The sequence below is a fragment of the Macrobrachium rosenbergii genome, chromosome 16 (genome assembly GCF_040412425.1).
Source record: "Macrobrachium rosenbergii isolate ZJJX-2024 chromosome 16, ASM4041242v1, whole genome shotgun sequence".
NCBI classification, from domain to species: Eukaryota; Metazoa; Arthropoda; class Malacostraca; order Decapoda; family Palaemonidae; genus Macrobrachium; species Macrobrachium rosenbergii.
The window spans coordinates 35,385,071-35,407,316 of record NC_089756.1 but is presented as its reverse complement, the minus strand read 5'-3'; the positions used below and the strand labels follow the sequence as shown (position 1 = coordinate 35,407,316).

Here is a 22,246-nt window from a genome sequence, read left to right as displayed (position 1 = left end):
GCACTAAAATGGAAATTGAGAGTAGAAAGGTTTAAAAGTGCTCTATAAAACAATTGTTAGGAGAGGGTGGATAGCAAGATGGAAGAAAGAGAATATGAATGGAGGTACAGTAAAAATAATGAAGGGTTGCAGCTAGGGGCTGAAGGGACACTGCAAAGAACCTTAAGGAATGCTCACAGTGCACCACATGAGGTGCACTGACAGCACTCCTCCCTTATGGGGTCCAGGCAGAATTTTTTTTAGTATGATAAACTTTTATTAAGGTAGAACATAAACTATGCATGTACTGTATACATGTTATTTTTAAATTTGTAAGTACAGTATAAAAACTTTCAAATCTTTCATCTTTACTCGTAACTTTAAATTGAATTCACGAATGTGTTTATTACTGATAAATTTTCATAGCCAACTTCATTTTCAGGGCAACGCTGAGGAGGAACTCTTAGTCGATATCAATACTACTAGTGGTGGCGGAGGAGGCAATAACAAAGGGCACACCTGGGATAACTGGGATGACGATTGGGAAAAAATAGATGGACAATAGAAGGTAGAGTGAGAACAAGAATGTCAAAAGTATGTATCACATACAAAGTGGATTAAAATTTTTCTCAGATTGAGATTTCCATATTATAATTACTTCTAGTTTAACTATATTGCAGAAGATGAAGATCATGATTTCAATGTTTTCATCTGAAGGAACATAAATTCTAATTAGGGTCCAGATTTTGTCACATACCAGCTTGGTTGTGAAAACTACAAGTACAGTTAAAAGCTGATGTTTTCTAATAATTTGCTTTCGTGAAATAAAGTTCTAAAAAATATTTCTAGTTGGAATTTGAGTATGTATATGAACAAGTGTGCAATTTTTCCTAGGTTTTAATGATAGTATTTTTGTGGAATGTCTGAAATATAAGTAAGATGCTCAAACATAAGAAAAAACATAAGATTGTATCACAAGTAACTTTGTTTTTTATATGAATTGAAAATTTTATCTAAAAACAGAAATTTTACTGTTGCATTTTATATATTCTTTTAGATTTAGTTGAGATATATTAGTGATTACAATGCTGTAAAAATGAAACCTTTTGAAAAGGTTTCAATACAACCTCATCCACAAACCTTAGTAATCAGTTTTGGTATTTCTGAAGATTTTATACTTCATTTTTAAATTAAACCATGCATGCAACTACTACTTGTGCATTGCTAATGTTTGCTTGTACAGATATCTGGTATAGATGTTCTAATGATATTGATGATCAAGTAATGCTTAATTGTAGAACAATATTCCGCTGCCAAAGATGTCATGCAAAGTATATGCAAGTGAATACTGTAATGTATGATATCTGTGTCATGGTTTATAGGAAAAATTGCAATATATTCCTTCAGATTTTGTAAATGTAACTCACATTACACACACTTAATATAAACATTCATTCATTATTTTGGTGGTATTCATCCCCATGGTAACAGGATTGTCTTTTTTCATTACAGCCTATGAAGTATATTTTTTAACAAGTGTAGAATACTTATTTAGGATCATACAGTAGTCGATATGTATAAGAAAGTTATTTCTGTAAGTCCACTGTCAACAACTTATATTGTGACCCAGCCTTTTCAGGTTACTAAATGAATGGACTCATTCACTATTCTTTGACTCCGCATCTTGTGCCTGATACCAAGAGAATGGCCTTAGAAGTTAGCTTGGTTTGAGAGCATATTTTCACAGCTTCCATTTCAGTTGATCACAGCTCAAGAACTCAAAAGACTGTCGAGTCATTTGGAAATGTCTCAAGTCCATTGATAGAAGATGGTGCTTATTCATCAACCTCATATCACTACTGAATCAAGTTTGTTGCTTATACCTTAATTTAAAAAGCCAGTCTTTTAACATATCAGATCAGTCAAGAAGGGTAGGCAGTACTGTTTGGATTGTGACATAAGCAAATCTGAGGATGAAATTGCTATGACAAAAAAAAAAAAAAAAAACCTTTCATCCAAATGCAAAATTTTTTGCATAGTTTTTTTTAAGGTGAGGAAAAAAATACATTTTATTACTTATTTTATGAATTTTGGTTTGCAGTTTGAATATTTTATTTTCCGAAATTTTTAATACTTTTACAGTATCTATTCAATAAAATGATCAATTTCTATTTTGCAAATTTCATTTTAATCTTTTTACTCATACTTCTTTTAATCTTCAACCTGACCAGTTCATTCAGTAAAGGTATTGTGTGTGTCCTGTCAATATCATTTACATTCCAAGTATAGCCATCTTAAGACCATAGGACCACAATTTTGATTACTTCACGTTTGTGTATTCCACTTATAGGTCCCCACTCGAGTTTCAAAATCTGCCAGTGTGAACAGAGGTCAAATTGTTTTTAGAATTAGAAAAAATGGTTAGATGACTTTTTCTTTCCATTACTCTACAAAGAAGAGAGCCAAGATACAGTACTCTGAACAAGAAGGGGATTCTTTAATGGAATCTAAGGAACAAGTTATACATACTACTACTGGTAAATAAAGTTAACACAAATGGAAGTAGTAAAACTTGTTTATGTCAAGAGACCACCTGTGTGGAAGTCATGCTAAATCCAAAGACGGATATAATTAAGATGCAAATCCAAAGTGAAGAGTTAAGTTTAGCTACTTGTATACCATATATGGAAGGGCCTTTGCTTTTTTTTGCAAACATGATTTCATGGCAGGAACAGTAATGTCTATGAACCAGACAACAAACTATCTTCAAGCAGTCTGAACTTGGGTATCAATGGAGGCACAATAATGCTAACTGTGATTTTCCTTCTGTGTATCTCATGAATACTGACGAGGACTGTAAAACTTGTGTATATACTGTATTTATTTACTGGAATCAATCTTCATATTACAAGTGATAGGAAAATTTCTGAAATTTGATGAATAAATACTAGTTGTATCTTATAAAATAACAGTGTTTTGTGATATCTTGTTCATGATGTAGCATGGACATTATTTACAGTAATATGTTGTGGTTATAGATGAATGTGGACATTATTGATACTACAGTAATAGATACATTAAGCTTTCAACCACATGGCTCCGATTTAACTTAAGTTTTTCTCGTAGTTACTTCATTTCGGTCAACTTTTCCTTGGGTTACTCTTTGGTTCTTGTAAGTATCTGGAATTTGTGTGTTTTGCCAGTGATTTACCTAAAATTAATCATTTCTTTGTAAGGAATTCACATGCTGTACTAAAACAGTGCATTCTTCCAACTTCATACTTACAGAACCATTTCCATTTGCTATTTTTCATTATTTGGTGCCAATTCGATATAAGGATGGAGAGATGAACAGGGCCCTTTATTCAGTAGGTTTACCAATGCCAGTCATACTTTGTAAGTATGCAGCTAACAAGGAAATTTGGTTCCTTCTTAATTTCACGTAAAATCTGCCTCATGCACTGAGAAACTAGGCATGGTTTCTCAAGATAATGTACAATACAACTTTAAGCAAATTGTAACCTTGTAAATACAGTCAATCCTCCTTGTTCATGGGTGGTCAGTTACCAGTTTTCTTCTTAAAATAATCAGATATTCACAAAATAGCTTCAGAGGGAAGGTTAATGCCTCACACACTTGAACAAGGAGAACTGACTGTACTAACACTTATCTTTCTCAAGTGCTGTATGATTAAAAACGGTAAAACCAGCTACAGTATTTAAATGTCATGGTTGGTGAAAAAAGCATGGTTTTCAGATTCCCAGTTTATATGTAATATGTCCAAATCTGTGTAAATTTGGTGATATTCACAGCATACACCTTTGGTTGGAAGAGGCCTACTGAAATCGTAGCAACCTTCAAAAGAATATTCTGCTGTGATGTTAATGATAGTTGCCTCTGTAGACAGAATTTGTGATGAGAGAAATGAGATTCATTCTATACTGAAATTCTTGTATTAACAGAAATTATTTTTTGATTGGTTGTCTTCATCAGGATATCTGTTTCAGACTGGAATCATTTTTTTTTTTTGAACAGAGATTGATGTGCTCAAGACTGTTGTGGGAAGGTATTAATAACAACCTGTTAATGTTAGGGAGTTATGCAAAGTGAACCCTGGTAGCAAGGGCCTTATTCACTCGAGCAGATTTAAAGATTATATAGGCATTGATCGATCCCTTTCTTCTGATGGGTTATGTTGTAAGTATGGTCTTATGGTGATGAAGACCAAAACTGTTTCAAACCAGCTTTTTTTTACTTTGCTAATTCCAGATTAGTGAGCTGAAGTAGGTAAAACCAGCAGCTCAGCTGTAGAAGAGATTAAAACCAGAATTGCTTGTGCAAGTATGTTTACTTAGGAACACTACAGACATCATTGGTAGTATGTCTGGTTCGTGATTTATGAACACCAGAAAAATTTCTTTGATAATGTTGAGGAAAATTATTTTACTTGTTGCAAAATTTCTCTTGACACTGTTCAGAAGGATTTGCTTATCTTTTCACCATTGTGTAATGCATGGTTTTAGGCAATTCGAATTTAACAATTACTATAGGTGTTGGCTGTTTTTATATGCTATGGTTTAGTCCTGTAGTGACTTTCAAGTCTATTGGCGTGAAGTGAAATTGTTATATTTAATTTTTTTTACAGAAATTCCTGAAATATGGAAATTAAAAACTAACATACACCACCATGGTAAAATTAGTTTGTGGTCAATCTCCAAAGATTTGAGAGAAGTTTCATGTAGTTTAATATCAGTTTACTTTGTAAATTTCGATAAAACATTTAGTGCTCTGTAATTGGGAAAACATTTAGTGCTCTGTGATTTGCCAGTAAGCAAGCTGCAGTTATGTTAAAGGCATTACAGTATAAGTATTAGCAGCAGTTTAAAGTGGCCACTTAACAGATCGAGGTACGGTGCGTGATTGACTAATTGGATGGGTGGTTTACAAGTATGGTACTGTTCATAGAACATCAAGAACCTGTGCCAGTGACAGCTTAAGTGCCATTGTTAAAAAAAAACAAGGTGATTATGAAGTGTTCAAGATGTGTTCATTTTCATGTTTTTGGTAATTACAGTGTGAAGAAGTTATAAAGTTCAGTTAAGAGGATTAAATTTAATTCTTCTATTTACTCCTAAGTATTTGTATACTCTGAATACTGTAGTTTATTTTTAATAGATAATCTCAGTTTTTGGTATTTCTGACTTCTGTTACTTCCAGGAATAAAGTGTAATATAAACAAATTTAGATTTATTCTCATGCCTAAGCATTTTTAACCACAATTAAGGGGATTGTGGTCATCATAAGAAAAGCTAAAGTGCACCCCAAGAAAAAAAAAGCTTTGGCACCTGCTGAAGCTTATCTGGATTGTTATGAGCTAAAATATCTTGCACATTCTTTTTACCCACAACTCTTAGCAAAAAATAAAACTACAGTACGTATACTGAAATTAACATGCATTTTTTAAGAAAACAGTATATACCACATTTTTAAAAACATTTATAGAAATCCATACAATACAAAAGCTAAAAAATAACCAGTTTTAAAACTTGTAAAAATGCATAATCAAATAATGCTTAAAATTATAAAATAAAAGTTAAAACTTGCCCTGCAATTTCACAATATTTTATTTTTAATTTTTAAAAAATGATAGCAGGTTAAGAATATGACTACTCACTGATTAATCAAGGTCTAGCTCAGAACTTGCACTCCCCTCGTTTCTATTCATAATGGGTACATATGGCGGTGGAGGAATTTCTAGTAAAGCAGTATCGCTCTCTTGTTGATGTCTTGAACCACGGGCTTTGCGTCTCGGGGTACTCTCAAGTGGAGTTTCACTGTAAGACTCAACGTGAACCCCGTCTTTGCCTGTTAACGAAGAGTTAATCAAGAACTGAGGTCCCACAATCCACCCTCTGGTGTGTTCCTTTACTTGGAACCAAGAGCCCTCTCTTAAATAACTAATTCTCAGTGCTTCTTGAGCATCTAGCAGCATCGAACAAGGCTCTTTCACATATTTCTCCATCAGTTCAATCGCATTAACGATACTGGTTCGATTCTTCCCAGAGCAATCCCCTTTACTTAACATCTTCAACTTTGTCTTCTTGCAGATCGACGCTGCTTGATAAAGCTTGTCTTTCACAAAGAAGAAATTGTACGGAGCCTTTTCTGATCCTTTGTACTCTTTTCCTTCCCTGTAATATATCTGACATCCAGGGCAGGACCCTGTCTTGAGATCAATAGCCTTACTACACTTGAAACACTTCATCTTAAAAATTTCATCGAAGTCTGGGAACCAATCATTCTCACAGGCTTCACAACTGCACCTGAAGTAATAGTTGTCTTCTAGTATCGACCTCCTCACATCTGTCCCGGTAAGTCTGAACTGTGTAACATAACTCAAAGTTATGGGAGTGTTCTTGGGAATAGAGCGAGTAGCAAACATAACCACTGTTTTACCATGATTGTACAATGCAGCATTTGGATTACAGGAATGCTTTGCTATGCTGATGGTAGGATACACACCGCATCCAAAACGTGAACTCCAGCTCTTATCATAATCACTTGTGACAACCTGCAATATAAATGAATAAGTTTTTGAGATCATACATACAGCAATGGCAATACATACCCAATTAAATACCACAAAAACACATGAACTTCCCCAGACATCTTAAACTTGATTTTATGAGACTGAAAAAGCACTGTATTTGCTCATGAAAAACATAGCAGTAAATAAAAAGTACTGAAGATTTATGCATTTTAATACCAACATGGAGTTCTCTAGTATTTATGGCATGTTGACTTTTATTCTGGCATGTGACTTTTATTCTGAAGTGTAAAAGGGGGAAGGGAGGCAGGGAGGAGTGAAACCTGCTAGCAAAATAGAGGACTGGATGTTAAAAAAAATCTTCCCTAGTAATGATTAAAGATAAATAGCACATTACCTGTGATATTGAAATACTGTAACTAATATTTTACATTCTATAAGTCTGGTAAGCCCAGCCTGGTCTAATCTATTAAAAGCAGTACTCTCAAAAGGCTATTATGATTTTTACATCTAAGTAAACTGATAAAATGTGGTTTCAACAAATTTTGCTACAAATGACGAGTATCTGCACTTACAAAAAAAAAACAAAAAAAAAAAACTTGTTTACTCGCTGAAGAATTGCACATTTCAGTATCGAAATACAACTTGCATTTACAGTAAGATTACAGCTAAAACTGGAAAACAAGACAGCTAGCTACAGTTGTGAACAATAAAAAAATTTTTTTTACACATTTGTGGTTTTTTCAACTAAGAGGTTCTGCATAAACTGAGTAAATTTTGTCACTGCTATTCCCGCAAACGTTTACAGTAAAAAATAGGATTTGCATATCCAAATATTAGAGAGAGAGCTGACTAATGTATTATAAAAAATTGTTAAGGTATACTCCTTCAGTGAAAGAACTTTATCTCAAGATAAACAGTACAATGCCACTGAAAATTTTTAAGTAAACTATTGTACAAAGTATTTTGGTAATACTAACCTCCTATTTAAAATGAGACTCACATGATTAGTATTGAAGATTATCATCTACTGAAATAATCAAAACAGTCCTGTACTGATTAAAGAAAATCTTAAAGCTCAAATCCCATATATTAAACAGACTACAGGTTTCATACCTACAAAATGCAATACCGTACCTGTACACCAGTAACCAAAAGGTATAAATAAAAACATAACTTTTCATATCGAGCATCAATAAGTAAAGATACATGATAAACACGCATAGCTAGTGGTAGCACAACTAAACCCATACCTACAGCTAGATTTTCATCTTCCAAAACCTAGGAGGCTAGCATACTCCAGTTAAATACAAGCCTTAAGGTACTGTCTGACTCCTAAACGCCAACCTGGTTTGCTTTTATCCAAAAACCTATCCTGGAATTGATAATCTTTTTTGTCTAAGTTAAATTTAACTTGGGAACAGGAGAAAGTCAATTTGTCAACAGCTTCCCAACTGTGATTCTGCTTAGGCATTTCTATGCTAATATCACCAGAATAATCCCTTAGAACCCCTTGTCATACTACTAGCAATCAAACTGCTTCAATTACCAGCATGGTACCAACCATTCAGGCTGTTATACCAACCAACACTACTTAAAATGTGCACAAGTGTTCATAGCATCAAAACTGCAGTAATGACAGGATTATTTTTCCCCTTACTGGCAGCCATTCATAACACAAGTTAATATTCACAGGCCACTGAAGTAATGGTAAATGAAATACCTGCTACTTAGATTAAACTTTTCTCTACCCAAACCCAAAACCTATAGTAAAAAAGAACCCATACTCCTAATGATGGTAACAACGTTCATCTCTATCCTGTCTAAGATGTCAATATACTGGGCATACTTTAGTTAGCATGAATAAATCTTGTCCCATCTCATCTTTCCCCTAAATCCCCCATGAAAAAAAGTAATTGCAACTGTCTTTGCTCTAGCCCAACCACAGTAAGCAGTATCAAGTAAGATTACATTCTCAAATCCTGTATTAGTGTAGACACTGACCACTGAAGGTTAAAACCTTTGTAATGTCTTGGTCCTCGTCCCAATAACCAAGAGTTACAGTACTGTACAGATTAATCAAAATAACATCAGTATGAAGGCATATGTAACTATAAACTAGTTTAATAAAACCAATGTCCCATTTCTCAACTCAGAGCTTGCCCAGATTTGTCCTTCAATGAACTGAAATTGGAGTAACTTACATGTTCAAGTTGGAAATTAGTGTACGATAAGACAATTAAAGGAACATATAAAAAGTAAAGGTTTGAAATAATGCAGCTGGGGATGAAGGATGTTGCATGGAATCTTGAGTATTATCTTGAGTGCCACATGAGGCTCAGTTAAATGGTATCCCCTTATGGGGAGCTACACCCTTAAAATCCTTAACAGTACATCAGTAGTAGCAAAAGCATATTTAACCATTTTACACCCTGCTCATTGAGGTTGATCAAAGATTTACAGGAACTACTTAAATGTGTCGGGTTTAAGCAATGTCTGCCCCAGCCCAGAAGCCCTGTCTCTGCTCAAACTCAAGAGATCTTATTCTCTTGATGTTTCAGTTCCAACTAAGCCTTTCTTATGTCAAGCTTTCAAATGAAAATTACAAGGGGTATGTAGTCACTGAATCTGAAAGAAATCCACCTTCACAGATAGCTAGGATGCATATTCAATACAAGTGACCACCTGTACCAGAGACTGATTGAACACTGAACTGAACATGGTAATGAAACAATCACCCTTGTTCTGGTCCTGCTCATCCATTCAAATAACCAATACTAGACTCAGGCCCTCTTAAAGCAACATGTAACAGTCTGTTAGTATGGGTCATCATTATGAACACAAACTCTCTAAACAAGGGTTTTGTATGAGCTTAGATACTACCATATTAAATTCCTACAACTAACCCTTTTGGACCATGATTATCTCAAGTAAAAAAATTTTTATGAACTTACCCTGAATTCAGACAGAGCAATGGCTGAACACTTAAGATTCATCAAATGACGAACGACAAGGGATCCAGTCAACAACATATCCTCATATGTGGGAATAAAAGGCCTCCCACTCTCATCAATGAAGTACCTGTTGCTTTCTTTCAAAAGCTTGGTTAAAGCAAATGCTTCTGCACCAGCAATGAAGCGCTCCTCTTCCGACCTCTTGTCTTCATTTGTTACAAGATGGTAAACACTTCTGTAATCCGAGGACTTGAAAATTCCATCTTGATTGAAACCTTGGAGTTGTCCCGGTAGTTTCTCCTCGTTTTTGAGCTCTTCCACCATTTCCTTAGCCTTCAGGAAAGTGGTCTGGGTAAGGACATGGGCAGCCAGCATGACAATACTATCCATTTTCATGGCGACCAGCGAGGGCAACACGACATTACATAAAGGCCAGTGGGGATGTTTCCAGTTTTTCATTCTGCACTCTTCACTACAAAATACCACCTGAAATATCATATCCAAAATTAATTTTTAACCTTTAAACAGTTCACCTGTGTAAAAAAAAAAAGGTACTGTACATTTTTTTAAAGTCCTCTACCTTACAAAAAAAAATTCCTACAGGTCAAATCCAAAATCCCTTGAAAACTATATTGCTTGTCACTTATCAATTACTTCTGCAATAGCTAACCTCCCTAAATGAATTAACCATAACAGTAACCTCTGATAAATAACTAAAGCCACATTAAAGTTTGGGATGTATCATTCATGAGCAATGTCAACTCCTGGGAAACAGAGGCCTAGAAAAATATGCCTAATGAAATCTGTTGAGTAATTAGTCTACATTTGTTTAAAACAGGACTCTTCCTACAACCCTGTACTATACTTACAACAGAGCAATCTGGGCAAGGAATTGGTGCGCAGCATCGCTGTAAACAATTGGCACAGAAATTCATTAATTCTCCTCTGTTGACTACACTGCAGTATGGCTCCTCTACACCCAAAATATCACCTGAAATACAAAAAAAAAAAATTTTACCTAACACACTCAAGAATGACTTCCTTAATGGGATAATACTTAAGAAATGCCTTAAAACTGACTCAAAAGAATAGTACATGGCAACCAAAACTTTAGCAATAAGACAGTATTGCTTCACAAATTAACAGTTCTGCAAGAATGAGGATACAAAATCACAATGCACTTCATGCTACCATGTGAATTAATTTTCATTTCCTTTCAGTTACGCTAGTTATATTTACTTCTTACGACCTTAAGGAAAACAGTTTCTTATGTTCCAGCATTAATTCTCAAAACTTAAGTCACTGGAGGTAACGTACAAATTCCCCACTGTCACTGTTTACTGAAGGAGGCCAAATTCTGACTTCCATTACAGTAACGTTAAAGCAGAACCTCACATCATGCCATACCAATTTGTTTATCAGAAGTATTAAGCCTATTATCGTCACAGAAAACAGATCTTAAACTGAATGATTTAGGCTAGGATACAAATATTTAGGAAAATAAATGTTTGAAGGGGTACCATTGAAATTTGAAAGGGAACTGTTTGGTGATTTTAAAGTATTATCTAATGTCAAAATTTAAGTGTTAAGTTCAGTCAGATATGGTGACTTTAAGGGTCACATTTAGGCTAGCTTAGTATGCTTTTGGCATTTATTAACACAGTTTTGGCTTTTATGGGCAGGGTAGATCCCCAATATCCATAATAGACAACTCTTCTGTAACCTAAAGAGAACCAGAAGAATGAAGATTGTCACATGCATTTCATGCAATCAGCAGTTTACCACCTTTACAAAAGGCATGGCAATACAAATTTAGACTAAAAATATACTTGATAACTAAAATGCTAATAATAAAGCCCCAAAAAATTTAATTGCGTCACCTACCCAGCAGGTTAAAAAGCAGTCCATTGGACTATGCTCCTGAATAATTACAGTATTAGTTTGTCTGATTTCCATTAACACCACCAAACTGATATTACAGAAATTAATCTTTCAATAGTTAGAAAACAGCTTTCATGGTGCAACTACTTCAACAAATTAAAAACAATTTAGCTTTTTCACTCTAGGAAATATTGGACACCAATATATACACCTGATATTACAGTAAAAGCATTCCATAATAAGGGCAGCGATAATAACATACTTCAATACGATGAAAAATTACCATTAATAATTTTTAAATAACATCAATTTTTTCTAACCGAGTGACTAAAACTGAAAATATCTGAAGACTTCAAAAATAGCATACTTACCAGGCCTTATGTCTTGAGCAGCCACTAAGAATTTCCCTCCAAAGTGGGTATATTTACATTTGACTGAAGCACTCAAGGCAGGTATCTTAGGATTGGCGTCTTTCATAACTGGAGTAGGCTGACAGCCACATAAAAATTGGGCCAACTTGTCTCTGCTCTTCGACTTCAAGCCTTTACTGATGAATTCTTCACATTTCACTCTCAGTGCCTGAATTCCTTTCAGAAATATACCAGTACTTCCATATCTAATGGCTAAATCAATAGCAGTTATGCTTCTTTCAAATTCTCTAAATTTAAACATCAATAGAGCCCTCATTTCTAATCCTGTTACCAAGTCTGCATACAAACAGATGGTGTTTCCTAATAAACTTGCTTTTTCACTGAGGTCTTTGTCACTGAAAGTGGTCATAAGTTGATCGCATACTTCTTCAAGACTTTCATCAACTGCAGCTTGATCACTTTCGCTCTCTTCCTCTAACGATCTACTTTCAACCATGGAAGCCGAGGCTTTCACTCTGACAGCGGGACTTCTTTTCCCTTGGTGGTCCGTTTCCAATTTTGGTGAACTCACTGTCTGGCTTTCAGAGGAATGCTCAGTTTCTTTTTCCTCTATACGTTTAGAAGCTGTGTCATCCATTTTACCACTGCCATTCCCAACGTTTCTGGGTGCTTGCTTTTCAGGTGTCACAGAAGGGCCTTTTTTTACTTTTTGGTCTTTAGCATTATCTTCCCCACCAGAAGTCTTCCTTTCACCAACTTCCACTGCTGTTTCAATAACTTCAGAAACTATAATAGGCACAATATTTTCTGCCTGTACTTCTCTCTCTACTATCTCTTGCTTTCCAAATGAATGATCTTTTACCCTATCCTCTTCTTTTCCTTCATCTTTCACCACTGTGGTGCCTCCAAGCATACTTCTACTTTCTTCTAACTTCATTGGTTCAGAAACACGTTCAGAAGCCACTCCACTGCTGTCCTCTATATTTCTTTGCACAGGTTCGTCAACACAACTTTCACTTCTTTTCATCTCCATATTCCCAGATCCTTCTTTACTATGGCCTGATGCACCTCCACCATCTGACGTAGAAGTTCCACTCTGGTCTACTCTTTTGTCCTCTGGATCTTTATTGCCTCCAATACTATTGTTCACATCAGGTTCCTGGTCAGGTTCTTCAGAGACCTCGCAAAACCAAATGTAAGGTGGGGCTACTCTTGGATGAGGAGCCAAAACAAGGCTAAGATTAAAATAGTCATAAGCTTTTTCTCGTTCGCCAACCTTGTAGAACGCATCTGCTACTTTGTGAACCTTTGCCGACTTGATCGAATTCTTCCCGCCATTGCCCACAACTGGAGACATGTAGCAATGAGCATCCTCATTATTCCACAGCAAAGCAAATATGTCTTCAAGAGATTTGTCCTTTGTAAAATCTGCTAGCCATCTTTCTAATCTGGTTTTTCCAAGTCTCCTTTTAAATTGTTTTACCAAAGCTGCAAAACTTGGAGCCTCTTCCTCCCCTTCAAGTAGGATAGGTCTGGCAGTCTGAAAAGAAAAAAATTTAAGTTTAAGTACCAATTGCAATGCTTATAAATTTTCCAAGCTACCTCCCACTGATGGCCAGTGTTTTTTATTTTATGCAATTCTGAAGTTCTCAATACGGGAACATGTACATTACAAGGGAACCCACACTACTGTACACAAGTATATATAGTACAATGAACATGTACTCAACCCTATGTACAGTTGCCCATCTTGGTTAAGGTAAAAAAAAATGCAAAATAATCCTTCACATATGAATAGAGTACAGTATATAACATAAAAATGTAAAAAAATTAAACACAACAAAACAAAAACTGCTGAAAGCAGATTTACTTCTAATGGATAGAAGACAGCAGTCAAAACAATAACATGAAATCAGAAAAGCAATGGTCAATAAGCTGTACCAAGATGTCAGCATACAATTAGTAGATATAAAATGCTGAAACAAAAGGTAAAAGTAGTATTAGTTGTACTAGTATAAGGTGTGACATCACAGTGATAAACAGTGAAGTATAATGGTGGAATAAAGATGTTTGAAAGACAGGAAGACTTCAAGCTCTCACAGAAGACATGCAGGGAAGAGGTCAGAGATGTATACAGGAAGAAGAGGTGGGGATGGATGGAAGAAATCAAAGGACACTTCCTAAGCACTAAGACTCAAAGATCAATAAGCGCTCTGTAAGATAAAAATTTGTATGGATATGACGAACATTAAAAATTAATTCTATATATCAAAAAGCTTTCATTAGTTATCCATATTACTTTAATTCATACTTTTTATGCATGATACATTAAAGGAAACTACAGAAACAGTTTAAAACTTTTTCTCAAATTATTATGGCTTGAAAAATTTATAACTAACAAGTGCAGAAATACATCTAATCTTCAGTCAGTTTAAAAAATATTGCTCTTTTGTGTGTCTCAATCAAAGACTGCCTTCAATTACCATAGCTACTTGTGCTTGAGTTTTTATTGCTGGCTGAGAGACGGAAAGATCATCAACAGAAATATCTTTAAAATACACAATCCTATAGTTGGGAGGAAGGGTTATCAGATTATTCAACACAGAGGAAAAAATTTCAGGATACAAGTTGCTAAGGAAGGATGGAAAAGAAATGGAAGGGCCAAACATATAAAATATGAAAATGGAAAATTTATAAGTTGAAAACAAAGATACAGTACAGTACTACAATGATTGTCAGAATCCGGACAATCTTTCGAAAGAAATTTAATAATGAATGGGTTGGAGGATGTTTGCATAATAGAGGACCAATACAGAATGTTGTATAATGCCATAAAAGGGTAGCCAAGGCTTTCACAGTTGATTATTGGAAAGCCATAAGACCAACCAGAATAAGTTTATTACAAGTTGCTAAAGGCCTGACAGGAAGATAATGGCACATCCCCCTAGGCCATCAAGAATATGTAGAAATTTACTGAAGCTGAAGTGCCCACCACTGATGAGCTGACAAGAATACCGGCAGTCCCCGGTTTACAACGGGGGTTCTGTTCTTATGCCACGTCATAAGCCAAAATTCGTCGAAAATCGTCAAAAATCCTAAGAAAACCTTACTTTTAGTGCCCTGGGTGTATTAAGAACGATGTAAACTGCATTTTTATTGAGTTTTTCATCAAAAGAACCTCCAAATTTTGATTATGCCATTTTGGAGCCATATTTCTTCCCTCAGATCTGTGTACAACGCATCATAACCCTGGAACATGCGTCGTAAACCAGGAAATAATTTCTGATGAATATATATGAAAAGCGTCGTAACCTCAGAATGTCATAAGCCAGACCTGTCATAACCTGGGGACTGCCTGTACATGAACTCCTGACAAAAGGAATATATGAGAACAGTTAAATGGCACAACAATAATTTACAGATGAAAAAAGGACACACTACAATGTGGGAATTAAAAAGAGGTGTAAGACTGCCTGAACATGCTGAGAAAATATTGGACAGGAGGGTGCAGAGTAGGCTGATAATCTTGTTGAAATCAGTAACTGTCAATCTTGCTTCATGCCAGAGAGGCTGACAACAGGCAGTCTCTATAATGTAGCTACTATAGGATGCAAAGAGGAAGCTATTCTACAACATTATCTTAAGAAGAAATCAACAATTCCAAAACTGGCAATTACCACAGATGTACATTATAAAGTCACTTGAGATAAAAAAATATCCATCATGGGTCAGCCCTATCCTCACTACTGTTTATCATAGGCCTCAAGAAGGCGACAAAGGAGTATAGAAGGGCAAGCCCCGGGACCTGCTGTTTCCAGATGATCTATTGAAACGGAACAATGATGAGTTTTAACATTTATAGGGTGGAAGAATGGAATACCAAAGAATAGACTGAAATTAAGTGTAAGCAAAACAAAGCTTAAACCATGTAGATACAGTTGTATATACACTTTAGGGATGAACTTTCTGGTGCATCAAATGACATGTAAAAGATGGTGTCTTGAGGTGTTCAGGACTGCAAGATGCACAGTACGTGGGATAAGATTTTGATACACAAAATACTGTATGTATAAAAAAAGAGCAAATGCAGAAGAGGGAGGTGGGATACTGTTGTGGCTGAAGATCAGGTGTTAATAGAGACGAACATTTGTCACCATGAGAACCCACTGAACTTTGAAGCAGGTCCTGACAGGGCAGTGAGAAAGGGTAGCAACAGGCTGAATGAACTAAGATTGTCAGACTGCAGTGCTGGTAAATAAGTAAGAGACAACTGAAGCAGTCTGTCTCTAGCATTGTCCATACCTATAACTGAGATCACCAAATGATTATTACCTGAAGACTGGTTCTGCACCACCAAGGGGTTGGGGTATTACCTCATCGAGGCCCTCCCATGTGCAGACCTGAATACTACTACCTTAACTGCAATTACTGAAAAATGATGTTGGGTATGACTTCAGGACTGAATACAAGGTGTTTGATTACAACGTGTTTGATAAGTTTACATCAAGTGCATCCTAGGTTATCCTGTAGAATATGCTTGAATATGTGCACAGGCTGATTTGTGACAGTCAAGATATAGCAATACAGACTAACCTAAATGCATGAACAATGTCAGCTGTGTGATGCAGAGCAGGTTAGGTAGAGAGCTTCTGACACCTCCTTTTGAATTTTAGTTGAACAGAATGGCAAAGGTGTTTGATTTTATTGAGTAGGCTATTTAATTTGGAACTAAGCCCTATGTGATTTTGTAGATGTATACAATTCTGTCAAATTCACGATCATGACAGGTGCTACAAAAGTTTCAATGACACGCACAACAGGGACGCTAAGCCAAAGCTTTTTATTTTCTTTGAGTAACATACCTCCAGTCTGAGTACAGTATTTGGCTAAAGATAGTTGGGTGTGGGGACCGAACTAAGGACCATTAGTGTAAGATTGGTCTTACAGACGCCCAATGAATGAGTAACTGTGTTGATCTCTTATGAAAAAGCTCTTGGTATTGCTGCTGATTATGACAATTTGCTACAATTCTGTCAATGCAAGTGGGCTATGTTAATTCATAAGAAATGATTGGTGCTTTATCATAACAGCTGTCCAAATGGGTCAAGACGATAAAAATTAATTTTTTACCCAAGTATGTGTGATCATATTTGCCCCTATTCAAGGTTGCTTTGTTTGTTTGTGCCTAAGGATAGACTATACTTTCTCTATTTTGAAACTTGATGGTTTCAAATGGAGGTGAATGCAGCAAATTAATTTTTTTTATGAGAAAATGTTTTTTAAAAGATAAAGTTTAGGACAAAATTCTCTACTATGGGACTGGAATTTTGCCAAGAGATCTTATGCTTTTCTTACAATCCCAATTGAAGGGGACCTTTTATAAAAAGTAAAAAAAAACAAAACCTTCCATGTCTGCACATAAAAGTCGTAATTGGGACAAAATAGGGTGATAGCCTTACCATATTCATTACCACAACATATTAGTCTGATCATTAACTTCAGCAACTTATGTCCCTGAAACTCCTCTGACAACTGAATTTTAAATAGATGCTTCATCAGGCAGTATAAAGACACAAAAAAATACAGTCACACTCTAAAAACTTTATGTACAAATAATTTTGAGATATATAAATAACATCCTTTCTATTAAACCTAAACTCTACGCTTATTCTGAATCATTTCCCACAAAAATCTCATTTACCACATCCTTTCATCACACTCCTCTTCCAAACATCTACCGAAAACACCTTTCCTCTTTATCAAAACTCTTGCAGTTCTCCCTCCACCTTCACTATGCCTGACCTGGCACTATGCCTGGCTCTTGCTCGCAGAGTAGCCCGTGAGCCTGCCCAATTTACGAGAAACCTTTATGGATGGTGAGCGACCATCGCTGTTGGCATTCACTACCAAGAAACATCTGACTCAACTACTAAAGTTTTAATAGCATTTGTAATTTTGTACTGTACAGCCAATTGCTTCGCTATCTTTAAATTCGACTCTCTCTCTCTCTCTCTCTCTCTCTCTCTCTCTCTCTCTCTCTCTCTCTCTCTCTCTCTCTCTGTACGATACTACAGTATGATGGTTTCTTATTTACAGAAGCGTTTTTTTTTACGTGGAAAACTACATTGTCATTATTCCTACAATTTACGCTGATTAACCTTATTTCAGCTAACGCTGATTAACAACTTCAAATCTAACAACCGTAGTGAATAAAACAAATGACAATATAAAAAATAATATAGTTATCGTTCTTGATCCCGTAAAATGGCGGCATCCTAACTCGGGAGAACGATAATAAAAGGGACAAATTTGAAACATTTCCAACATCATGCACAAAAGCCAGGTAATTATGCCCAGATCACATCACACCCATTATTCATTTTGCCGGCACGTCACCTCGGCGCTGGATATATGACAACGTCGAAAATTGCCAAGATGCAGCATAACCAAAGCAAACCAAAAAATGACACTTAACCAAAGTGTCATGACAGTAGGCCTATCATCGATACACCGACCTTTTAACGCTGCCTGCTAATATCGTACATAATACACTTTAAGATGAACGCCACGTTTGTGCATGCTTCACCTCTTTACTTGAGGCACGTAAATAAATAAATACGACAACAATAAATTATTTCCAGCTCGCCTCCGTGGGGAGGCCTATAACCGAAGTGTCATGCAGTAGGCCTATCGACGATACACCAGACTTTAAACCATATTATAAACGCACTGTCAGATGAAAACCACGTTGCGCACATGCTCAACCACTTGATTTGACGTAAATTACTAAATACCTATGACAACATCAAACTATTTCCAGCTCACCTCCGTGAGAAGGCCTATGTTGGTATGCCAGCCCATTTGCTTTTGTCTGCTTCTCGGCCACCAGCCCCGGTCTCACAACATACCACCACATAGGCCTATAGGCCTACGACTGGTATGCGCACTCTTGAGACGCTACTTTATACTCTTATATTCACTTCATTACACAGTGTTCATTTTTCAAAAGGTTGGATTATTATAGGCCTAAGGTTTTTTTTTATCATACAATTGTTATTTAATTTTCCTTCCAGTTATTCTGGCACACTATAACAATTGATTTTCGATGGCATCCGGTGATGGTCACGGTTCCATCCTCACAACTCGTGCGGTGCGATACGTTTTCCATCATTTCCTACACAAGTAAATAATTAGGTTTATTGAGAAACCGCTTTTTGTTTTTAAGAAGGAAATTACTAAACGACATATTTACTTTAACTATCTCCATCTCTTTAAAAGTCTGCCTTATAACCTGATAGAAAAATTAAAATGCATATTAAAAAAAATATTTACGTGCAGCTATGTGGTAGTCAAATTAAACACGTCGCAAGCCAAAGTTACCTAAACCTCCCAAACTTAAAGACATCTGTCCTTTGAAATCATAACTAATGCAACACAGTAGTCGAGATACTTACCAACCCTACTGAAAACATTTTCCGGATTCAAATAACTTGCTTAGACATACAAACATACATATACATTATACGCTAAACCGGACGACATAGTCTTATTAACATGGTGTCTTCAAACCACAAAACAAACGTTAACATTTTTCTGAATAATTCTGTCCGCTCAAGGAAAAAAATAGCTGCAACCGAACTCCCTCCCACATATTACTGTCCCATAACTTGCAACTTGCTCAGGATCAGCTGGTTTCATAGTCACTACCTGGGGTACGACATACAGTACTTAAACCTTATATTTTAAACTGATTTCCAGTCAGTAACTGGGATTCGACATTGTGCCGTATACAGTTTTAAAATTCTCATTATACTTCTTTCACACAACACAACACATGCAGTAAGAATATAATGTAATGTAATCTATCTTAAAAGTATAATTCTGACCAACAATATATTTACAGTACTACAATTTTTGTGATTAGAGACCATCTCCACACCTCCCTAGTTAAGTAAAAAAATCAAGGGTGACAATTTATAATCTACTTATCGATATTCAAGACAGGCATTCCACTGGAAATTTGTTCAAAATACCAAAAACTGCTACCTGTCACCATGAATACAATTTATACTATTGACTTGGGCCATATACAGAACGGTATTTCAAATTTATTTCATCTCCACACTACCACACATTCAACTTCCTTCACATTCCTTGAATATTTTTATGATGCATACTATACTCTATTCAGAAAAGTGTACATTCATTACAAATAAATATTTATAGCACGACTGGTTGCTTGATGTTATTTACTTTAATCTTACCAGTAAGGTTCATGCTTTTATGTAAAAGGTGCTTCTACAGAATACAAATGGCGGTGAGAAAATTTTGAGAGAAGCTTGTTTAGAATAGCATTAACACGGACATATGCCACCATGTCCAAAGCTGCATTACATGCCACTGCCAGACCAGCCACCATAATGTCAATGATTGGAACTCCCTTTACCCATTGTTGCTTTGGGCACCTCCAGTGTTGACACTGTCTGGTCCCTGTCAGAAGTCATAGAAACCGTTTATCACCTACAGTTCTCCATAAATTGGTTTTAAGATATTCTCGTGTAAAACTTCACTGCTAACACCTGTACAGAAGACCCCTTAACAGGTTGATCTGTGGGTCAGCAGAACGATTTCACCAATTCCTCCTTGGAACTTGCAACCTCCTCCCAAATGTGGACATTTTTATGGACTTTACGAGTATTCAACTGTATCACCACATACAACCCATGGAACAGCCAAGCCCACCCACGCCGTACACTGAAAGCCATCCCGATGTCATGTGACACCAGACCAAACAGGAAAACTTAACTACATATGGATCGACAAAGCATTGAGGACTTTACTCAAGTTCTTCCCTACCTCTCATCATGGCCCTCTTAACAATAAACTTGCTCGTCTCAGAAAATATCACCTAGACATTTAGGCGCATCCTACAAGCCCTATCAAAGTCATTTTACCCCTTCAGATACGTCTTTCCAAAGCTCTCACTGTTTAACTCCAGGATGTTTTCCCAATTGTCATCAACATTGGTGACAGCTGGTCAGATACAGTGTGGTATAATGGCCTTCCTGCCAAATCTGGCCAACTTGCCGAGTGAAATGTCGACTCTCTCAGTGAACGTTCCCAAGGATGCGAATTATCGCGTTTTTTTTTCACAAAAGCATTCGAAATTACGAAGGTATTTTGGAACAGGCACACCAAGGATTGGTAACAGCTGCATTGTGTGCTCCTGGAAGGCACCACAATTACAACGTCCCCAAAGAGCCTATCGAAAGAACCTAGTAAAAAGGTAGTCGATACTTCTACAGATAAAACGGCCTTTGACCTACGAAGCGTAAGGTAAGCAAATAAATACTAGGGTAGGCTATGTCAATGCAACGGTAAAGGAGTCTCTTCGCCAGGTTTCATACTTTGATCCCCCAAATGTTAAGTATAGGCCTGAAACTGAAAGATGAAGTAGTGATTTGCACAACAGTAATGGTAAAATTAAAAAAACCGGTAAAATGGAGAAGCCTTCTACAAGAGTTAATCTAATTGTAGTTCCCATTTCTGCAAAAATACACCACCGTAGCCTACGCTTACCTAGGCACTGCACTCTAAGGTTTGCCTTACCTATCCTTTTGAAACTAAGTAATGACAATTAGCTTACCATGCTTTAAAAAAACTTCCCCAAACGTATTGAGATACACACAGCACTGTTACAGATGGTCGTCTGATCTGTTTGTTTTTCTCAGGTCGCAAGGACTTTGCTAGGGATTTCGGAAATTAAATGTTATGGCAGTTTCTGGGGTCCCATGATGACAAGTTTTGTTTGCTGTAAGTACCGTTGTATGAGGGAGCCACCAGTAGGCCCAAATTAGTTGGCCATTTGGGGCAGGCAATTTTCATATTCCCTATTTCGATGGTTTTGTGTGTTTTTGATCAAGACGATTGTCTAAAGATGTATATAATTAGTGTCAAAGAGAACATATAGCAGGTCTTTACCTTGACAAGTTTGCCCAAAAGGAAATTGCCTGTACTGTATAAAATTTAATGTTGTAGATTTGAAAATGAATAAATGGTTAGCAGTTATCTGGGATCATGACTACCAGTTGTAAACACTAGTGATTTCTCAGTAAATACAAACGTTGAATCTCGCGGAGTAGTAAAACATTATGTTCAAAAGATGGAAACACGAACAAATGATTTATTTGTACATTACGTTTGGTGGAGGCGCACTGCAAAATTCCCTCTCAGTTTTTCATCTTTCATTTTTTATTTACCATTGACAGTTGACGGGGAAAACATATTGATCATGTGCTATTAATCTTATAAAGACTTTTGACGTACTTTTTTTCTGGGCGGAAATTATAAAATGCTAGCCTACTCTTGTACAAAGATTCATCATGTTATGTAAATTGCAAAAAAAATAAGAGATTAACACGTTTTAAGTGTTCGAAATATGATTGATTCACTACATACGCAAATGTAATTTTGAAAATTGCGTGCCCACAACATAGTTTTATCGTAATGTTTTT

At 36.1% G+C, this 22,246-nt stretch overlaps 2 protein-coding genes across 8 annotated transcripts in view; one reads left to right on the top strand and one right to left on the bottom strand.

The window, feature by feature from the left end:
• LOC136847292 (ADP-ribosylation factor GTPase-activating protein 1-like) overlaps positions 1–5,219 on the top strand; it is a 149,551-nt gene extending 144,332 nt beyond the window's left edge. For all 6 annotated transcript variants that reach the window (XM_067118833.1, XM_067118832.1, XM_067118829.1 and 3 more), the window contains one exon: positions 422–5,219. In XM_067118833.1, coding sequence (XP_066974934.1) covers positions 422–544 — 123 coding nt within the window. In that variant the 3' untranslated portion in view covers positions 545–5,219. The remainder of the gene's footprint in view (positions 1–421) is intronic.
• A 236-nt stretch (positions 5,220–5,455) lies between these two features.
• Positions 5,456–21,574, bottom strand: LOC136847291 (uncharacterized). 2 transcript variants are annotated; one of them, XM_067118828.1, is made up of 5 exons: positions 21,379–21,574; positions 11,733–13,272; positions 10,350–10,471; positions 9,481–9,966; positions 5,456–6,550 (listed from the first exon to the last, which is right to left on the bottom strand). In XM_067118828.1, exons 1-5 carry the CDS (start codon positions 21,379–21,381, stop codon positions 5,657–5,659), a joined length of 3,045 nt encoding a protein of 1,014 aa, XP_066974929.1. In that variant the 5' UTR covers positions 21,382–21,574; the 3' UTR covers positions 5,456–5,656. The 2 variants fall into 2 exon arrangements, with proteins under 2 accessions (XP_066974929.1, XP_066974928.1); XM_067118827.1 differs by lacking the exon at positions 21,379–21,574 and adding an exon at positions 18,558–18,920.
• Between the last annotated feature and the right edge of the window lie 672 nt (positions 21,575–22,246).